Source organism: Bos taurus, chromosome 19, assembly GCF_002263795.3.
Source record: "Bos taurus isolate L1 Dominette 01449 registration number 42190680 breed Hereford chromosome 19, ARS-UCD2.0, whole genome shotgun sequence".
In the NCBI taxonomy this organism is placed as follows: domain Eukaryota; kingdom Metazoa; phylum Chordata; class Mammalia; order Artiodactyla; family Bovidae; genus Bos; species Bos taurus.
Window position 1 is genome coordinate 33,569,263 of NC_037346.1, and position 17,052 is coordinate 33,586,314.

General features: G+C 47.6%; 1 protein-coding gene across 15 annotated transcripts in view; it reads right to left on the reverse strand.

The window, feature by feature from the left end:
- The window catches only part of SPECC1 (sperm antigen with calponin homology and coiled-coil domains 1), a 206,548-nt gene that overhangs the window by 50,083 nt on the left and 139,413 nt on the right, over positions 1 to 17,052 (reverse strand). For 13 of the 15 annotated variants that reach the window (XM_059878320.1, XM_010816096.3, XM_059878318.1 and 10 more), the window contains 3 exons: positions 11,646 to 11,853; positions 9,117 to 9,190; positions 8,614 to 8,792 (listed from right to left, as the gene is read on the reverse strand). In XM_059878320.1, coding sequence (XP_059734303.1) covers positions 8,614 to 8,792; positions 9,117 to 9,190; positions 11,646 to 11,853 — 461 coding nt within the window. Of the gene's footprint in view, positions 1 to 2,990; positions 4,386 to 8,613; positions 8,793 to 9,116; positions 9,191 to 11,645; positions 11,854 to 17,052 lie in introns of those variants that run through there. The other 2 variants (XM_005220461.5, XM_024981170.2) reach the window with 1 other exon arrangement.

Genomic DNA, 17,052 nt, shown 5'->3' on the forward strand with positions numbered 1-17,052 from the left:
TCACATAGGACAAAATCAGATGGTGAATATGCAGAAAGAGTGGAATCAGTTTAGGTACAGGCAGAGGAAAACCTCTCATTTCTGTCCTGGCCATTCTCAGGAATGTGAGAAAGTGGGCACCTTCTTAGCTATCCAGGTACATAATCTACCTTCTCAGGGACTGGGGAGATTTAGGGCACCCAACAAAATGAAGGTCATTTTAAAAAAGCCCATGTTCATTTCACTCCTTGATAATTTAATAAGAATAAAATGGAGAATCCTACATTCTGTTGAGGTGTTCCCTTCAACTACTTAAGCTTCTATGTGATTCACATCAGATGATACAGGACTTGTTCCAAAGCCTAAGAGAGTAGCAAGGATGCTGGAACCACTCCCACCTCGCCTGCCTGCAGGTACGATGTGTAATGCTCCACACCTTCTGTCTGCTGGGCTGGGCCAGCAAGAAGTAGGGTGAAGAAACCCTGCAAGGAGTTTAAGTAGAGATAAAGACCCACCCCATTATGTAACCGTTATGTGTGTACGTGTGTGCATGCGTGTGGGTATGTGCATGTGTGAGTGTGTCTTGGGAGCCACAAAATAAAGCCTGAAATGAAGAACTACACAACACAGTCATTAAGAATGCTGTTGATCTCATCAGCACTTTAATCCTAAGCAGGGACACCAGCCTGTCTTCAGATGGCTTTGGATCAACCAGCAACAAGTCCAGCAATAAAATATGACCTCTCCTCTGTTCAGAGGAAGAGTAAGAACTCTGTAATCTACAGAGGCAGGCAGATATTTTCACTGCTGAACCACCTGGGAAGTATTCTTGCCTGGGAAATCCCATGGACAGAGGCGCCTGATGGGCTACAAACCACAGGATCACAAAGAGTCAGACATGACTGAGGACTGAGCAACCTCCCTAATGCACTACTTTCCTCGTTAGGTTACAGAACAGGATCTTTGAGCACTGTTGGTTTTCTACAGCTCTTGTGTCATCACACAGGACACTGCTTGGCGTTGCTGTCAGTTTTGCTCCAAGGACACGTGAGTTCCTGTGTGCAATTAGTTCTAAAATATTCAAATATGACTGACTTTTGGGAAACATCACATTATACCACTGCTGTCTTCACAATCACCAGATCAAGGTTTGTAAAGACCACCAACCGGGCACACTGATGATCTGCTCATGATGGCTCTTTCTCAGCTACTGAACGGAGCCCAGCCCAGGCCCTCCCAGTGCTGCACAGACTCCCTGCACCCTGCCTGGTTTCCGGACCAAAGCCTGGATGTCTGGAACTCTGTTCCTCTTTGTCCTTCCTCCAGGTCTTTGCTCTCCCACATCTCCACCTGTAAGGCACTCTTCCCAAACTGTGTCTTCAGTTATACACAAGACACTCTGAAAGAAGTCTGCAGATCCACATGAGACAGGAATTGGGAAGCACTCTGTCTCAGGTGTCAAGTGTCCTCTGAATTTCACTTCTGAATGGCAACGTAAGCATTTCTAGGACAATAAAAACCACCAGGGTAACATGGCGATTTAAGAACCACAGGAATATTTCATAAAAATCCTGCATCGACCCCTGAAGCTACTGAAACACGGCATGCACAGGCCTCAGACTGTGAAGAATTTCAGCTACACAGAGAATGAGTGGGGAAAGAAGAGAAAATACTACCAGTTCACCCTAATTCTTCTGCAAGGAGAGCGAAGGTGCAGGACAGCCCACCGACTCCCTCCCAGCCCTGGTCCTGGAGGGAGGGCCAGCTGGGGAGCGGCACCTGGAGGACATGCAGAGCACTCCTCCCACAAAAGGTCAGGAACACTGAGACATGACCATCTGAGGAGGCCAGGGTGGTTGATCCGAGGCACAAAGGATGGCAGCAAAAAGCCACAGGACACGCCTAAAATGGATAATGACCAAGCAAGACAGACCCCCAAAGCCGGCTCCCAATGCCACCTGTGCCAAACAGAGAAAAAACTGGACACTGGTGAATTTCCTTGCTGGCACCTTTCCTGCTGCATTTCTTTCAGTGCCTGTATTTCTGACATTCAGCAGAGATTTACCTTAAAGAGCCTCTCCTCTAGCTTAAGATACAAGATTTCAAGAGTGGTTGGGCAGAGTGAGCACAGATGAAGGCAGAATCCAGACACTGATCCTGGGCAGAGAACAGGTCCTGACACACTTGGATCCACTGAAGCAAGAATAAGTGATGGGCAAAAACAGGCCCTGATGCACGGACAGATCTCATGGCATAAGATGAAGAGACTCACTGCACGTGAGGGAGAACAGATGTGTAAATAAAGGAAAAGAAATAGACTCAGACACTGAAAAGCCTCAACCTTGAGAATGCAATAAAACCAAGAGAATAAACTGAAGGTGACAATGTAAAATGAAAGGCTAAGTGTTATTAGCAATCTCGTAAGGGCAGGAAAATATTTTCAAGGGGAACCAGCTTAAGAGAAAAGGAACAAGGGCATATTGGGAAAGTTTTTCTGAAAATGGATGAAATGAACGATGTCAATGTGGGATTTCAGTTTCGTGGGCGGAGAATGCTGCTGACACAGACTGCCTTCCAGAATGCTACCAGAGGGGTTTAACACTTCCATTTTATTATGAGTTCACCTAAATAATACTTCACAATTAAGAAGAAATCCAATACAGTCAATCACCAAACAATGTTTTTAGATTTCAACAAAACAACTCTGGACCTCAAATTCCATGTACTGTATTTTCCAATACTTCAGAATTTTTAATTAAAATCTCATTTATGCAAAATTAGTATCTTCGATCTGTGCCCTCTTATTTCCAATAATGAAATCATTAAAAAATAACATTTGCACTTAAAAGTCAACCTCCTGTCTACAAAGGGTACTGAAAATGCAGCTTTGCTTCTGCCTTGGTTCTAGTCATCTGATGTGGCTTTTAAGTTCTGAAACTACACATGCCAGAAAACTGGGAACAAAGTGACCTGGAGGTCCTGCCAGGGGTGAAAAACCAGGCAACAGACTCTTCTAAATAATTACATATTTATTTAGCACTTCATAAACACTTGTATATAAAAATAGTCAACAGTCTCCCAAGAAAGATAGATCAAAATATGTGGGGCAGAGACAGCTGTGCATTTGAAGCTGAGGTTGTGTTTTTCTTGTTTATATTTGAAAACACCAGGCCAAGTGAATTTTGTATCATCGTAAGGACTTTCAGTCCGAGATAAACTTACAGATATATAAATTGCTATCCCACAAGGACAATTCCAGCAGGTATTGAAACTATTCTTACAGAGAGGACAGTGACCTCTCAAGTTGAGTCTTCTAGTGACCCCCCACAACATTTTCCTGAGATGATCAGTTTGCCTAAGTTTCTGTGGAGCAGACAGGAAGTCCTATCTCGTCTCGTCTCCTATACAGTAGCTGATGGTCCAGATGCTCCTCACACGAGGGATGCAGTGATCTCTGTCTGGCAGAGGCTGGTGACCTGGACTTAGATCTTCACAAATGGATGCACTTCCAACAGTTTACAGTTTCACTTTGAACCTTGGATCCCTCTGAGTTACACAATTCTGGACTGGAAAAGTCTTTTAGTTTCCAAGGTGAGCATATTCACAAGGCTTTTGCCAATGCGCATGAGTTCTCAATGCAGTTCTGATCAGCACTGTCACCACGTGGAAGTGTCTGATTCAACCACAGCCTTTATGATGAAGCAAACATATAACAGAACCCCAAAGAGATTTTGGAAGTCAGCCCAACACGTGGCAGTGGCTTGTTCTGGACTAGGTGAGGAAGTCAGACCTCAGCTTGAAGAGGCGAAATCAAGGCTTGACATGGGAGAAGTAGGGCTTTCTAACTTCTTCAGAGACGTCACGTGGACAGCTTCCTATTTCACCTAAACTAGTGTTAATTTCAAGCTTATCGGATACCGTATTCAAAAGGAAGCATAAAAATAAAGTCCAAAAAGTAAAGCACGGCCTGGTTTGTGTTCTCTCTGCACATGGAAAGCCACAGACCTCACTCAGCACTCTGGCTGCCTCTAAAAAATGTTTTCATGACAGGCTCGTACTTTGTGTTTTTTGTCTTTTGTTTTCAGAACAATTTCATTTTGGGCTTCAAAGACTGCTGAATCTTCTGAGAAGAAAGAGGGGGCAAATAAGAGGGAAGGATCATCTCTGTGCAGAGTTGATTCCAAAATGCAAAAAAACAAGAAAAAAAAAAGGGCAGAGAGACTTGCTGGCAATGACTGTTCAAGACAATGGCTGTTCTAAGGAGACCGTTTGGTTCTTTATGAAAAGGGCATTCCTCCTCTACACATGCACCCTCTCACACAGAAATGGCTGTGGCTCCCCATCGCGGCAGGGCTGGGCGGCCTCTCCTCCTCCACCTGCTCTGCTAGCTGACAGAGACCATGGAGCTGGAAGATAGAAACAGGAGGCACAGGCTGGTAAAGGGGTTACTCCATGTAACATGACCGCAGTCTACACACAAGAACTGACAGCTGGCAGTGTCCGGGGGCACAGCTCAGATCCAGATCAGGATCAGCACGCCTAGATTTTGACTTTTCCCATCCCTTGCGGGAGTCAAGAGATCTTCAGACAGAAAGAACGCCATGAACAGGCTCCTCCCACTAGACCTTCGCTGATAGACAAGGGTGTCGGCAGAGATGACGGAGACCAATCACATCAGGCCTCTGTGACTGACAGAATGGCCTGTGGGTCCCTCTACTGTCCTACAGTTAAGAATAAAAAAGAAAAAGGACTTCTTTTATGATACACAAGTGCTGTGTACACACGTGCTGGAGAAGCAAAGAGCAACCCACTCCAGTACTGTTGCCTGGAGAACCCCATGGACAGAGAGAAGAGCCTGGTGAGCTATAGTTCATGGGGTCGCAAAGAGTCGGACACAACTGAGTGACTTGGCACACTGTTAAAGGCTTCAGGGAGGCACACGTCTTCAGCCCACTTTTCAAAGTGAATCTGTAGACGGGGCGGGCAGCATCCAGCAGACGCAGCTCTGCAGAACTACAGGTGCCTTCTCTGATGCCACAGGTGCGAAGCTAAGCTATGAAAATGCACGTCTGTGCGAGTGAACGGGTGATGCTTGCCGGGATACTGGAGGACCAGTTTCTGCCCTGAGAGCCAAATAAAATGCCAGCAGCCCAACAGTTGGAGATATGTATGTGAGGTCTGCTCAGAAAGTGTGCGGGAATGCCCTTGAGAACTGGCCTCTCCCCAAGGCAGGGATGGGGAGGGGGTTGGACATGTCGACAATCCCAGGGACCCAGGAAGCTACACCTCCAATGCCCCACCTCCCTTCCAGTGACAGCCCCAGACACCCAGCGAGCGGTGTGACATGTTACAGCTGTGAGAACAAAACAGGGCGCATAGAGGCACACAACCGACGTCAGAATGCAGGAGCACACACAGAATTAACAGCCGACCCCAGGGAGGCTGGCAGTGACAGGCTGCATGCTGCTAGCTTCAGGGGTGGCAATGCAAGAACCAGAAGCACAGGCTGACACATTGTGCACCTGAAATGTCCTAGTTTGGAAGCTGGCACAGCTAATTATGCACAGACATTCAGCATGTTTAGCTCTTTAAGATGTTTCCCATGGCTGCTCATTGGTGTCACACAATAACTACAGCAGACATAGAGTAAGTCCCCTGTAAACAATGGTTTTAACAGTTTTACGGTAAGAGCAGACACACAGAGGTCTGTCCCTGCTTTGGTCTGAGACACCCACGTCATGCATGTCTCACTAACAGGGTCTTTTGTTAGAGAGGCTGCGTGTGGCCCATCGAGGCAGTAAGCTGAGTTGCATGTGTGTCCTCTGAAACTGCCAGGCCCAAGGACTCAACTTTTCAGGAAGAATATCTGATGTTTCAATTTCAATGAAAGTTTTAATTTCATTATATTTCCCTTAATGGTTCAAAACAAGAAACAGCCAGAGTTTAAAAAGTTATTCATGATCCTTTCATCCAATAATTTATGTGTCTGGCAAAACTGCCCACTTTCAGGTCCACAAAAACTACACAAGCTTGTTCAGACTTCTGGAAGAGAAAGATGAGGTCCACAACCTCGTGTGGAGGTGCCATATGTAAGGGAGACCCCAGGCTTCTGTCAGGAAGATGGTTCAGTGGGCATGCAAGTCCACGACTCTCCATCAGAGAAAGGTCAGCCCATCAACTCGTCTCAGAAAACAGCGGAGCCTGTTGGGGTGGTGCCCTAAAATCCGACCTACTCTTACCTTCTTATTTAAGAGACGAAAGCGCTTGGTCTGGGAAGAAAACCTGCAAAGGTGAGATCAGAGCCTAACTGTGCCATGTATCTTAACATCAATTATTCTGACTCCAAAATAAAAATACCTCTGAAAACTTCACAGGGCTGAAGATAGCTAATGAGCTAAGTTTTAGAGTCATCTAAAAATAGTATGCTAAATAACGTTCCACTGTTTTAGGTACTAAGTTCTTGGGAACAAACGCTAACTCGTCTGCACACCCAGGCCCGCTGCCCACCCGCCTGCTGGCCTGTGTTCTCTTGACAGCCAGCTGATGAGAAGGCGAATCGGTCCACCTGGAGTCACGATGGAGGTGCTTCTCCTACAACACTCTTACCTTCTCTTGTTGTACTAATACTTGGAGGACCTCGTTAGAATTTTCTGCACATTCTTTGGTTGTACTAATACTTGGAGGACCTCGTTAGAATTTTCTGCACATTCTTTGGCTGTGGCTGAGCCAAGGATGACTTCTGAGTTCTCGTTAGGTGACTGTCAAAGTCAAGAACTCAGGCAGCCAAAATGGAAGCACTATGCTGATCCGGGACCTCGGAGGGTGGGAGCTGGTTCCAGGTCTGGCTCAGGTGGTGTGTTCAGGGAGAGGCGGGGCCGCCGGCAAGTAACTTCTCCAAGGCCAACACTTACAAGAGGCAGCTGGTCAGGGCGGCCAAAGCCTGGTAAGAAACCACTCTGGCAAGTGTCTGGAGGGTGGCCTGAGGCAATGACAGCCAAGAAACCCACTGATGGCACAGGTTCAGTAATGTGTCAGTTCTCAAATTTTGAAATATTGTGTGATAAGGGATTAAACTGCTGTATTTAGGAGGTAGGTTTGCAAATCACTGGAAAATCAAAAGAGAAATGTACTGCGTTTTTAAAAAAAAGTGCCCCTAAGTTAGAAAATGTTGGGTATAGCAAATGGGGGGCCCTACGTTGTCAAGCTACATGTAGGCATCCTGTGACATCAGGTTTGTATATATAATCTGTTTCTTAGAATCTATACAATAACTTATTGAGGGCCACATCTTACACTCAAGGGCTTGTCTTTCACTGTTTATCTGTGAGATGATGTATATATGAAGCAACACAAGTTATGATGTGGTTCTTCTTCCAAAGACACACAGTAGAAAACCAAGACACGTGGACAAGCAAACAAAAGCAGACACCACAGTAAACCAGAACGACCCACAGTCATTTCAACAGGGAACACCACGAAATCTGCTTTCCTACTTGGCTGCTCCCTGAACTGAAAATTCATGTACTTTGGTGGCCAGAAAGTATAGGTTTCACTGCACAGTCATGATCTTGATTTTCATAAACAAAGGGCCACAAGATTGACCAAAGCAAGTTTGGTAAGAGAATCAAAACAAAATTCTGAGCAGAAATCTATCCCTTCCACTGCCATGAAATTCATGACACTACATCAGACCCAGAGGCTGGGAATCCAGCCTCCAGCAACCCTGGAAAAGTTATAAATTGCAAGCTGTACAAATCTATATCCAGAACCTACTAAGGGTTTTTAAATTCTACTATGCTTTACATTGAGAGACATCTTAAAATTCAAAATAACTTCTAATAACCAAGAACCTCAATGTTAAGGACATCTATTCCTGACAGGGGAAAGACAGCAATGCATGAGCTGAAGCCTAAAATACTGTGACAATCTTGCCCGGAAACCATTTAAACTTTAAACAATAAGCAACTCTGAGCTCACTTTGGGAACAGCTTCCTCTGAAAGCTCACTGTTAGGACAGGCTTGTTGGGAAAATGCGGCCTGTGATGTCCTCCCCGATTGTCCCCCCGAAAGAAGGCAATCTTTCATATTGGCCCAATGTGTGTTCTCCATGCTGACCCTTTGAAATAAAGTAAGTTATTTCATGCTCTTCTGCAGGGAGTATACAGGAGCTGCTAAGAAAGGACACACCCTGCACCAGGACAGTGGCTGGGGTCTGCACCCACCAGCCAGGCTGGGTAGCGGGCCAGCTTCTCCCACTGAGTGAGGATGACCCACACGGGGTGCTGAACCAACACTGAGATGGAACACCAGCCTCTCCTCCAGACCCCAGAGAGGACTTGGCTGGAGCTCTGTCCTCATGGTAACCAGCTTCCTCATCACCAGGAACGGCAGTCATGGTGCTAGGTGGACTGTTCCTACCATGGAGCTTGTTATAACTTGGCCATGGGTTAGCTATTCAACAGCCATGGTTAGTTGTAACTTCGCCAGGGGATTTGTTATAACCTGGCCACAGAGCTAGTTATAACCTGGCCATGGGCAGGGACAGAGCAGCAGAGGGACCTGGAACGAAGGAAAAGGCTCGGTGAGGGCAGAGACACCCCCGCAGCCTGGGTGAGGAGAGCAGCCAGGACCCACCTTCCGCGGGCCTGTGCGTCCCCCAGTGCCTTCTGCAGCCGGGCGTTCTTCTCTTCCTCCTCCAGCAGCCTCCGCTTGACAGCGCGCAGCTCCTGCTGGGCCTCAACCTTGATGTCATTGGCCACCACTACCGCCGTCTGCAGGTCAGCCTGGAAGCGCCGCCACTCTTCCGTCTCGTCCTGGAAGAGCCAAGTTGGCGCCCACATCAGACTGACGCCCCAGCCACGGTTGCAGGGCCGAGGGGTGTCCATAGGAAAGACGGGCTTTGGGATCTTGTGCTGGGAAAAGGTGCAGGGGGGCTGCACCTGCAGGTGCGGGAGTCCCAGCCCTGAAATTGAGGCCGCCTGAACCTCCCTCCTGGCCACACTGTGGTTCCAGGCCCCCCAAGTTTACTACACAAAGCAGGGCCGGAGAGTCGTCAGAGTGTATCTCAAAGGTGTCTACGCCTCAGTTGATGGGGATATTTAAGGTAGAATGATGCTCTGGCTCTGACCACGTCTCACCTTTATCTGCTTCGTCAGAGTCTTCAGCTGCCTCTCCAGGTCTGACTTCTGTTCCTCCAGCTTCATCACGCTGCCTAGAAAGGAACAGGCAGACTGGAGTCAGAAATGTCTTGAGCCTCTGGGGAGCTGAGCTCAGGAGCCAGGCAACCTCAGGTCCTGCCACGGGCTCTGAGACCTGCCTCTGTGGCCAGGTTTCCCAGCTCAGTGGCTAGGCTTCCCAGCTCAGTGCCCAGAGCATGGGAGCCAGAGGCAGAGGGTTCCTCCAAGAGAAACAGGATGAGTGGGAACCTAAGTGATGTGAGGTTAGGGTTCAGCCTCAGAGAAAGGCTGCACAAACTCACAGCGCTATGGGAAGAGAGCCAACAGTTGCTCACGCTCACACGCTGAGTGCCTGGAAGCAGCACAGCAACCTGAACATCCTTCGCTGCTGTGATGTGGAAGAACGGCTTTTCTTTAAATTTATTTAACTGGAGGATAGCTGCTTTGCAATGCTGTGTCAGTTTCCGCCATACAACAATGTGAATCAGACACAAGTGTACATGTGTTTCCTCCCTCTTCAGCCTCCCTGAGGGTGGAGTTCTGAGCAACAGCAGGAATGGATGGTTATTACTACTGTGATATTTAGACCAGCTTCCAGAGTCTGGAACTGACTTGCAGCTAAAACTCTAAATCACCCAGGGAAATTTTTCAGAAGCACAGATGTTCAAGCTCCAGACCCTGACCCATGGAATCTGGTCTCCCAGAGAGACAGGGTCTGGGTGTGTCTATGGTCCAGGCAGGTACAGACAGCTGCCAGGCACACAGGATCAGCTCCTAGAGCAAAGTCGGGTTATGCTCCCTTGAGCCTCTGATCCCAATGTTTTCATCAAAGTTTAATGCTGTTTGCATCAAATTGGCTTGCTGGTCGATATCTTTGTGGAAAAAAGCCCGTCCCATGGGTTCTGGAACTTGTTCACCCACAGCATCCTTCTCCCATGTAACACTTGGCAGGCATCTGAAAGACACTTCTGCAGCCCAGGGCACTCAGAAGTGCCTCATCTGTCGAGCTGGAACTTCCCTCCTGTGGGTACCAGCGCTGGACGAGAGAGCTTCAGACCTTCCTGGGAATCTGACCACACGTTTCTTTGATTTGGGTTCACAACCACATTGTTCAATGTTTTGGTTCTTTTTTAAATCTCATGAATCTACCAATGTCACTACTTTCCCATCTGCTCCACTCAGCACTTTCCCAAGCGGCTAGGGGGCAGACTGGGAAGGTCCCCTCCTGGTCTCTGGAGGTTTGGTCCACATGAGGGCACTGCATTTCTGGTAGGCATGAAGCTCCCCCATGGCTTGGATTTCCTGCACGTGATGCGTCCTGGCTCTCCTGCGCCAGGGACAGTGGATGGGATTTCAGAACTACACTTGGGGCCATTTTAACTTGTTGTGAAGTGAAGGCTTCTCACTGCAGTGGCGTCTCTTGCTGTGGGGGTGCTCGGGTTCTAGAGCACAGACTCAGTGGTTGTGGCACACAGATTTAGTTGCTCCCTGACATGTGGGATCTTCCCCGACCAGGACTCAAACCTATGTCCCCTGCCTTAGCAGGTGGATTCTTAACTACTGGACCACCAGGGAAGTCCCTTGGGGTCCATTTTAAAGAGAGGCATCACCAACATCCAAGCACAAAAATGCAAACCACATAGCACTGAATCAGCTGTGAAAGACACCTGTGGATGGTCCAAGCTAAAACCGGAAGGCGGGGTCACTCTGTCCCACCCAAGCTGGGGAGGCCCTCTGGGAGACTCAGACTTTTTCCCTGTCTGCAGGGCGCCAGCAGCTATGGCAGCACCGTGTTGATTTGGGCAGGGGGGTGGAGGTAGGGGGATGGGGTTTACGAGAAAGTTTTGGCAAGCAGGTAGATTCACCACCTGTAAGAGTTCCAAGAATAGATGGAGGGACTTTACCCACTGGGGAACCTTTCAGGCCACCAACTGTGCTATGTTCAACAAGGCGGGTGCTGCTAAAAGCTTGCACACTAAGTCTTTTGTTGCTAAAGGAAAACACATTAGATGGGATCATTTGATAAGGCTTATTTGGACAAAGCAGGCAGTGTTTACCTAATCTCTGAAAAACATCCCTACCTACTCAGAGGTAGGAACCAGTTCCTAAATAAGCCACACACAAGCGCCTCTTCAGGAACACGTGGGTGATGTCTCAAAGTCAGCTGATCCTACTGTCCAGGGGACCCATGCTGGGGATGTTTTCTCCTGAGGCCTACCCCAGGCCCCCATCCTTCTACCTGGCAGATCCCACTGGTAACAGCTGTTGGCACCTGCCGTGTGTGCCTAAAGCCCCACATGATCCACCCACGACCAACAGCCTTTCTTCTTTATCAGTTGTTCTGTGGCTCAGTTCAAGAGACAGATGATTCTGTCTCTTCTACTGGCCTTTCTTCCTGGGAGACCACAGTGCTCTCAGAAGGAAGACCTGGCAACCAGTGTCCCCACCTCCATCCTGACCCATGCCCATAAAGGACTTGGGTCCACTTACTTTCCAGCTCACTGATGAGCTGGTTGTTGTGCAACTTGACAGCGCGATGCTGCTCCACCTGGTCCTCCAGCTCGAATATGGTCTCCTTCATGTCTTTGATCTCTGCGTCACTCTCTGATGCTTTCTCTTGTAGCTTCAGGCTGGTTCTGCTCAGCTGCTCTGCCTGGTGATCGCAGATCTCCTTTAGGTAAGAGTAATCCTTTTCCACCTAGAAAGAAATCAAGGTGCCATGGTCACCTGAACAGGAAAGAGCTCCCCCCATGTCCACGCTGGGCCCACTGATACAACAGCAAAGGAGACCTTGGGCACGTGTGTGCCCAGCACCATCTCTATGTTCTGGGCTTCAAAAACAGCCAAGGCAGAGAAGTGTGATGGATGTCAGTGGCCGAATGGATGGATTCTGGGCCCCTTCCTGTGGCGTCCAAGAAAGCTTGTTGTTCTTGCTCAGTCGCTAAGTCGAGTACGACTCTTTTGTGACCCCATGGACTGTGGCCCGCCAGGCTCATTCTGTCCGTGGAACTTCCCAGACAAGAGTACTGGAGTGGGTTGCCATTTCATTCTCCAGGGGATTTTCCCAATCCAGGGATCAAACCTGAGTCTCTCATGTCTCCTGCACTGGGAGGAAGGTTCTTTACCACTAGCACCACCTGAGAAGCCCCTAAAGAAAGCTGCAGCTGCTTAAGTACCCCTTTCCTGACCCTTCCTTGGAGCTGTCCCAGGACAGCGGCCACTCGCCTCACAGCAACAATGGAGCAGCGCCCTCTGCTGGGAAGCCAGAAAGCTAACCCCTGCAACATGCCCCAAACTTCAGTCAAGTACCTGGGGCTAGTGTTTCTTTAGAGGAACACTAATGGGATGTGAAGAAGGCTGAGCGCCGAAGAATTGATGCTTTTGAACTGTGGTGTTGGAGAAGACTCTTGAGAGTCCCTTGGACTGCAAGGAGATCCAACCAGTCCATTCTGAAGGAGATCAGCCCTGGGATTTCTTTGGAAGGAATGATACTAAAGCTGAAACTCCAGTACTTTGGCCACGTCATGCGAAGAGTTGACTCATTGGAAAAGACTCTGATGCTAGGAGGGATTGGAGGCAGGAGAAGGGGACGACAGAGGATGAGATGGCTGAATGGCATCACTGACTTGATGGACGTGAGTCTGAGTGAACTCCGGGAGTTGGTGATGGACAGGGAGGCCTGGTGTGCTGCGATTCATGGGGTCGCAAAGAGTCGGACACGACTGAGCGACTGATCTGATCTGATCTGATCTGAATGGGACAGCAACAGCAGAAATGTGCACACACCAGACACAGACATGTGCACAGCACACTCACTTCACCTGTTCAAGTTTAATCAATAATGTTCTCAACACACAGAAAAGCACCAAAGGGGACAAGATAACTACTGTGTGCCAAAACGGGCAAACCAACTGTTAATTTTTGCCATGTTTGCTAAATCTTCTCTTAAGCTAACAAGGTTTGTTAAAGCCTCAACCTTCCTTCTCACACCAGAGTGTCCAGAAATTGGCATGTGGTTGTTCCTTGAAGAGTTTCCCACATTTACTGTGTGTGGATGTGCCCGTGACAATACACAGTGTTGTTCTGGATGCTCTAAAACTTTTACACAAATGATATCACACTATCTTAGGCTTCTGCAGGGCACTGTACGATATACTGCATTGTATCTTATGTAAGATGTTCTCGTCCTGTATTATTATTTTGTGTCCTGTATATACTGTGCTGATTACGCTTCTGTAACTTGCTTTCAACTATGTTTTTGAGATATATTCATGATACACACTGTTCTAGTCAGTACTTTTTTTTAAAAAAAGAAAAGCTTTATTATTTTTTTTAATGCACCGTGATGTTTGTGAGCTGTTAGTTCTTCAACTAGGAATTGAACCTAAGCCCCTGGCAGTGAAAGCATTGAGTGCTAAGCACTGGATTGACAGGGAATTCCCTAGGTCATTACTTTAAATACTGCATAATATCCTACTGCCTGAATACACAAATCACTTTACTATTTTAAGCTGTATCCTGGTTCTACAGTCCTTTGTTGTTAATAGCTGTATATTTAGCAGGTTATGTAAGCTTGACACCTAGTAGGTTTCTTCCCAGATTTGGAAGGGGAAGTCTCCAAATACAATTTTTTTTCCCAATTGCATTTCATGTGCAGAATCTGTGGGTATTTGAGGACAGTACTGCATTTTATTAAAATATCTACTCTGGGTATAACATTCTTATTTTGTTTTTTACAGTTTTATTATTTCATTTTTGGCTGGATTGGGTCTTCATTGCTGTGCAGGCTTTTCTCCAGTTGCGGCAAGCAGGGGCTACTCTCTGGTTGCGGTGCAAGGCCTTCTCATTGCAGTGGCTTTTCTCTCGTTGCAGAGCACGAGCTCTAGGGTGAGGGGGCTTCAGTAGCTGTGGCACGTGGGCTCAGTAGTTGCGGTTTCTGGGCTCTGGAGTACATGCTCAGTAATTGTGGTGAACAGGCTTAGTTGCCCTGAGGCATGTGAGATCTTCCTGGGCCAGGGGCTGATCCTTTGTCACCTTCACTGTCAGGCTGATTCTTTCCCACTGAACCACCAGGGAAGCTGTGCACTGTTTGTCAATTGGGAGGTTTTGATCAAGATAAAAAAGGAAGGGACTGAGGGAGAAAAAGAGTGAGTGCCTGTGTTGGGGAGGGGAAAGGGTGCAGGTGTCTTTGGGGGGCGGGGGAAGGGGAGGAGCCGCACTTGGGGGTGGGGCCACGGCCTGGACCAGACTGCGGCATGTAAATGTCAGTTCTACCAGACTGAGCCTGCATCCATCCATCTCCCTGCCCTGGTGTCCTCATCTGAACAATTAAATGGAACTTAATACTTAGTTTATCACTATCCCTGGTGCAGGTAAGCACGCAACAGTAGCTATTCTTTCCTAACTGCCTTCTGTCTCCGAGTATGTAAGTTCAAGAAAATTACAACACATGCAAAACACCGAAAGTCTTATGTCCTAGGATAGCTACTTTAATAAACAGAAGACAGACAACTCTTAAGGAGAAAAAGCCACTGCATTTTAGCTCCTGGAAGGCTGGTATCTGACAGCCTTTAACAAGCAGCCACAGGAGGCACCTGTGGGCCTTGCCTCCAGAAGATCCTGGCTTTCTGCAGAGCAACCAGGCTCCGCCTCACAGATCCTCAGGTTAAGGGCCACTCCCCTGAGGTCTAGAAACATGTCCTTTGCTTGACTGGGACTAAAACAGGAGGATGTGAGCAGGTGAGGAATGGCTGAGGACTTGGGGGTCTCCACGTGCAGCTCAGGCTGCCGGCCTCTCAGGAGCTCTGGCCTCCGTTACATCTTTCATGTTGGGGTCGTGAGCACAAGTGCGGCTACGGGAGGGCCTGTGCTGGGTGCCGTGCATGGCTGAGTGGGTAAACGTACAGACCAGTGCACGTGGGTCCACTTACACACGACGTTCTTCCTTCTTGATTTTGGAACATTCTCTCAAGTTTAGCAATGTACTCTGGAAAGCTCTTTTATTAAAAAAAAAAAAAAAAAGGTAGCTTTATCATGCTTCCGGTAGGGGCTGGGGAGGTATTTTTAGACTCATCTCAGAGAGTAACTAATGGAGAGAGAAATTAGATCATTAGAAAAGAGCAGCTCAGCCAGCAGCTCAGCCCAGCACCTGCCCTTGATGACTACTGGGTGCTGGCTGACCCCTGCACCCCTGGCTCTTCGTTCCCTGGGCCAGGTCACCGGGGTCCAGCTCCTCTGGTTCAAGGACAGAACTGACATGCAGCGACGTGGTTTCCAAGGCTTCCCTTTAAAGACAGAAATCACTCTCACGTATATCAAGCACATCTCCTCTTCAGAAGTCAACTTTCTCTAGAAATGGGGCATGCAGAACTGCATCACAAATCGGTCAAATGATTCCTGGGAGCCCCAGTCCTCCCCAGAGAGGGGGTGCTTTAAGCCAGTCCTGATGCTCAGGCAAGCACGAAAGGCAGGTGGCAGCAGAGACCACTTGGGAGGGACTGTCCTGCAGGGCTGGCCTGAGCTGACAGGGGCTGGGATCTCAACAAAGTCACTGCCTTTCCTCTGGCTGGTCAGACACTGAATCTGAGGAATGGTATCGTCATTCGCCTGTCCCCAGGAAAACAGACCCTGCATGGACTGTAGCCTGCCAGACTACAGTCTGTCCATGGAATCTTCCAGGCAAGAATACTGGGGTGGGTTGCCTTTTCCTTCTCCAGGACATCTTCCTGAATCAGGGATCAAACCTGAGTCTCCTGCATTGGCAGGTGTTTTCTTTACCACTGAGCCACCTGGGAAACCCTTTCTTCTGGGTACAAGATGATAAAAATGTTCTAAAACTGATTGTGGTGATGGCTGCACAACTCTGTGGATATACTAAAAACTACTTACCTGTACACTTTAAATGAATTCTATGTCAATAAAGCTGGTAGTGAAAAAATTCTCCAGAGGCTCCCACTGGCTTGAGGGTACAATTAAAGCTTTTAATGGGATCTCCTCCAGCCCAACTGCAAGCAGCTGCTGTGCACTCCAGAAACTGCAAACCACTGGTCACTTCTTTGATGGGTGAGAACTTAAAATTGTCTTTCCATGACATTCCTGCTGTCCTGCCCCACCAACACATCTGGTGAACCCAGACTCCCCTCAAGATTCAGGTTCTAAATCAAACAAGAGGATGGGTCTTGATTTCTCTGCTCTGTAGACAAGCAAAAACATCTTTCCTAGTTCATCGAGATGTGGCAGGTTGCTTTCTATCAAATCTAAAGGCTCTGGCTGTAAGACTGCTGTGTATTCAAGCCCATGTGTCTGCTTTAGATGGTTTTCTCTCTCTTTTTTATTTTCATGTAACCAGGAAGCAGCATGAATCAGGGATGAAGAATAACCATTATGGGACTTCCCTAGTGGTCCAGTGGTTAAGACTCTGTGCTTCCACCACAGGGGGCACAGGTTAGATCCCCGGTCAGGGAACTAAGATTCCTGCACACTGCATAGTACAAGCAAAAAAAAAAAACAAAACAAAACAAAAAAAAACCCTGCAAACAGGGTGATGAAAATTAAGTCCAACAAAATTTGCCTCTTCCAAAACAAACGAACAACCAACCAAGAAGAGTTCTGGGGTCAGCCTCTGGCCTTCATTAGTTAATGAACTAAGCCTAGTAACTTAACCATTCCCTGCCTCAGTTTCCTCAACAAACCCTGAGATGGGTCAAAAGGAAAAAAAACTAGATAAAAACAGTATCTGTACCCTAAAATTATGACAATTAAGTAAGATTAAATGACGTAAAGGCACCAAGAGTGTCTGGCACATATAAAGCACTAGAATAGTAGTTGTTATGATTAAAATATGATAAACTTTTATTTAACATATTGATATAATTTTAGCAGCCCTTCTCTCCTAATT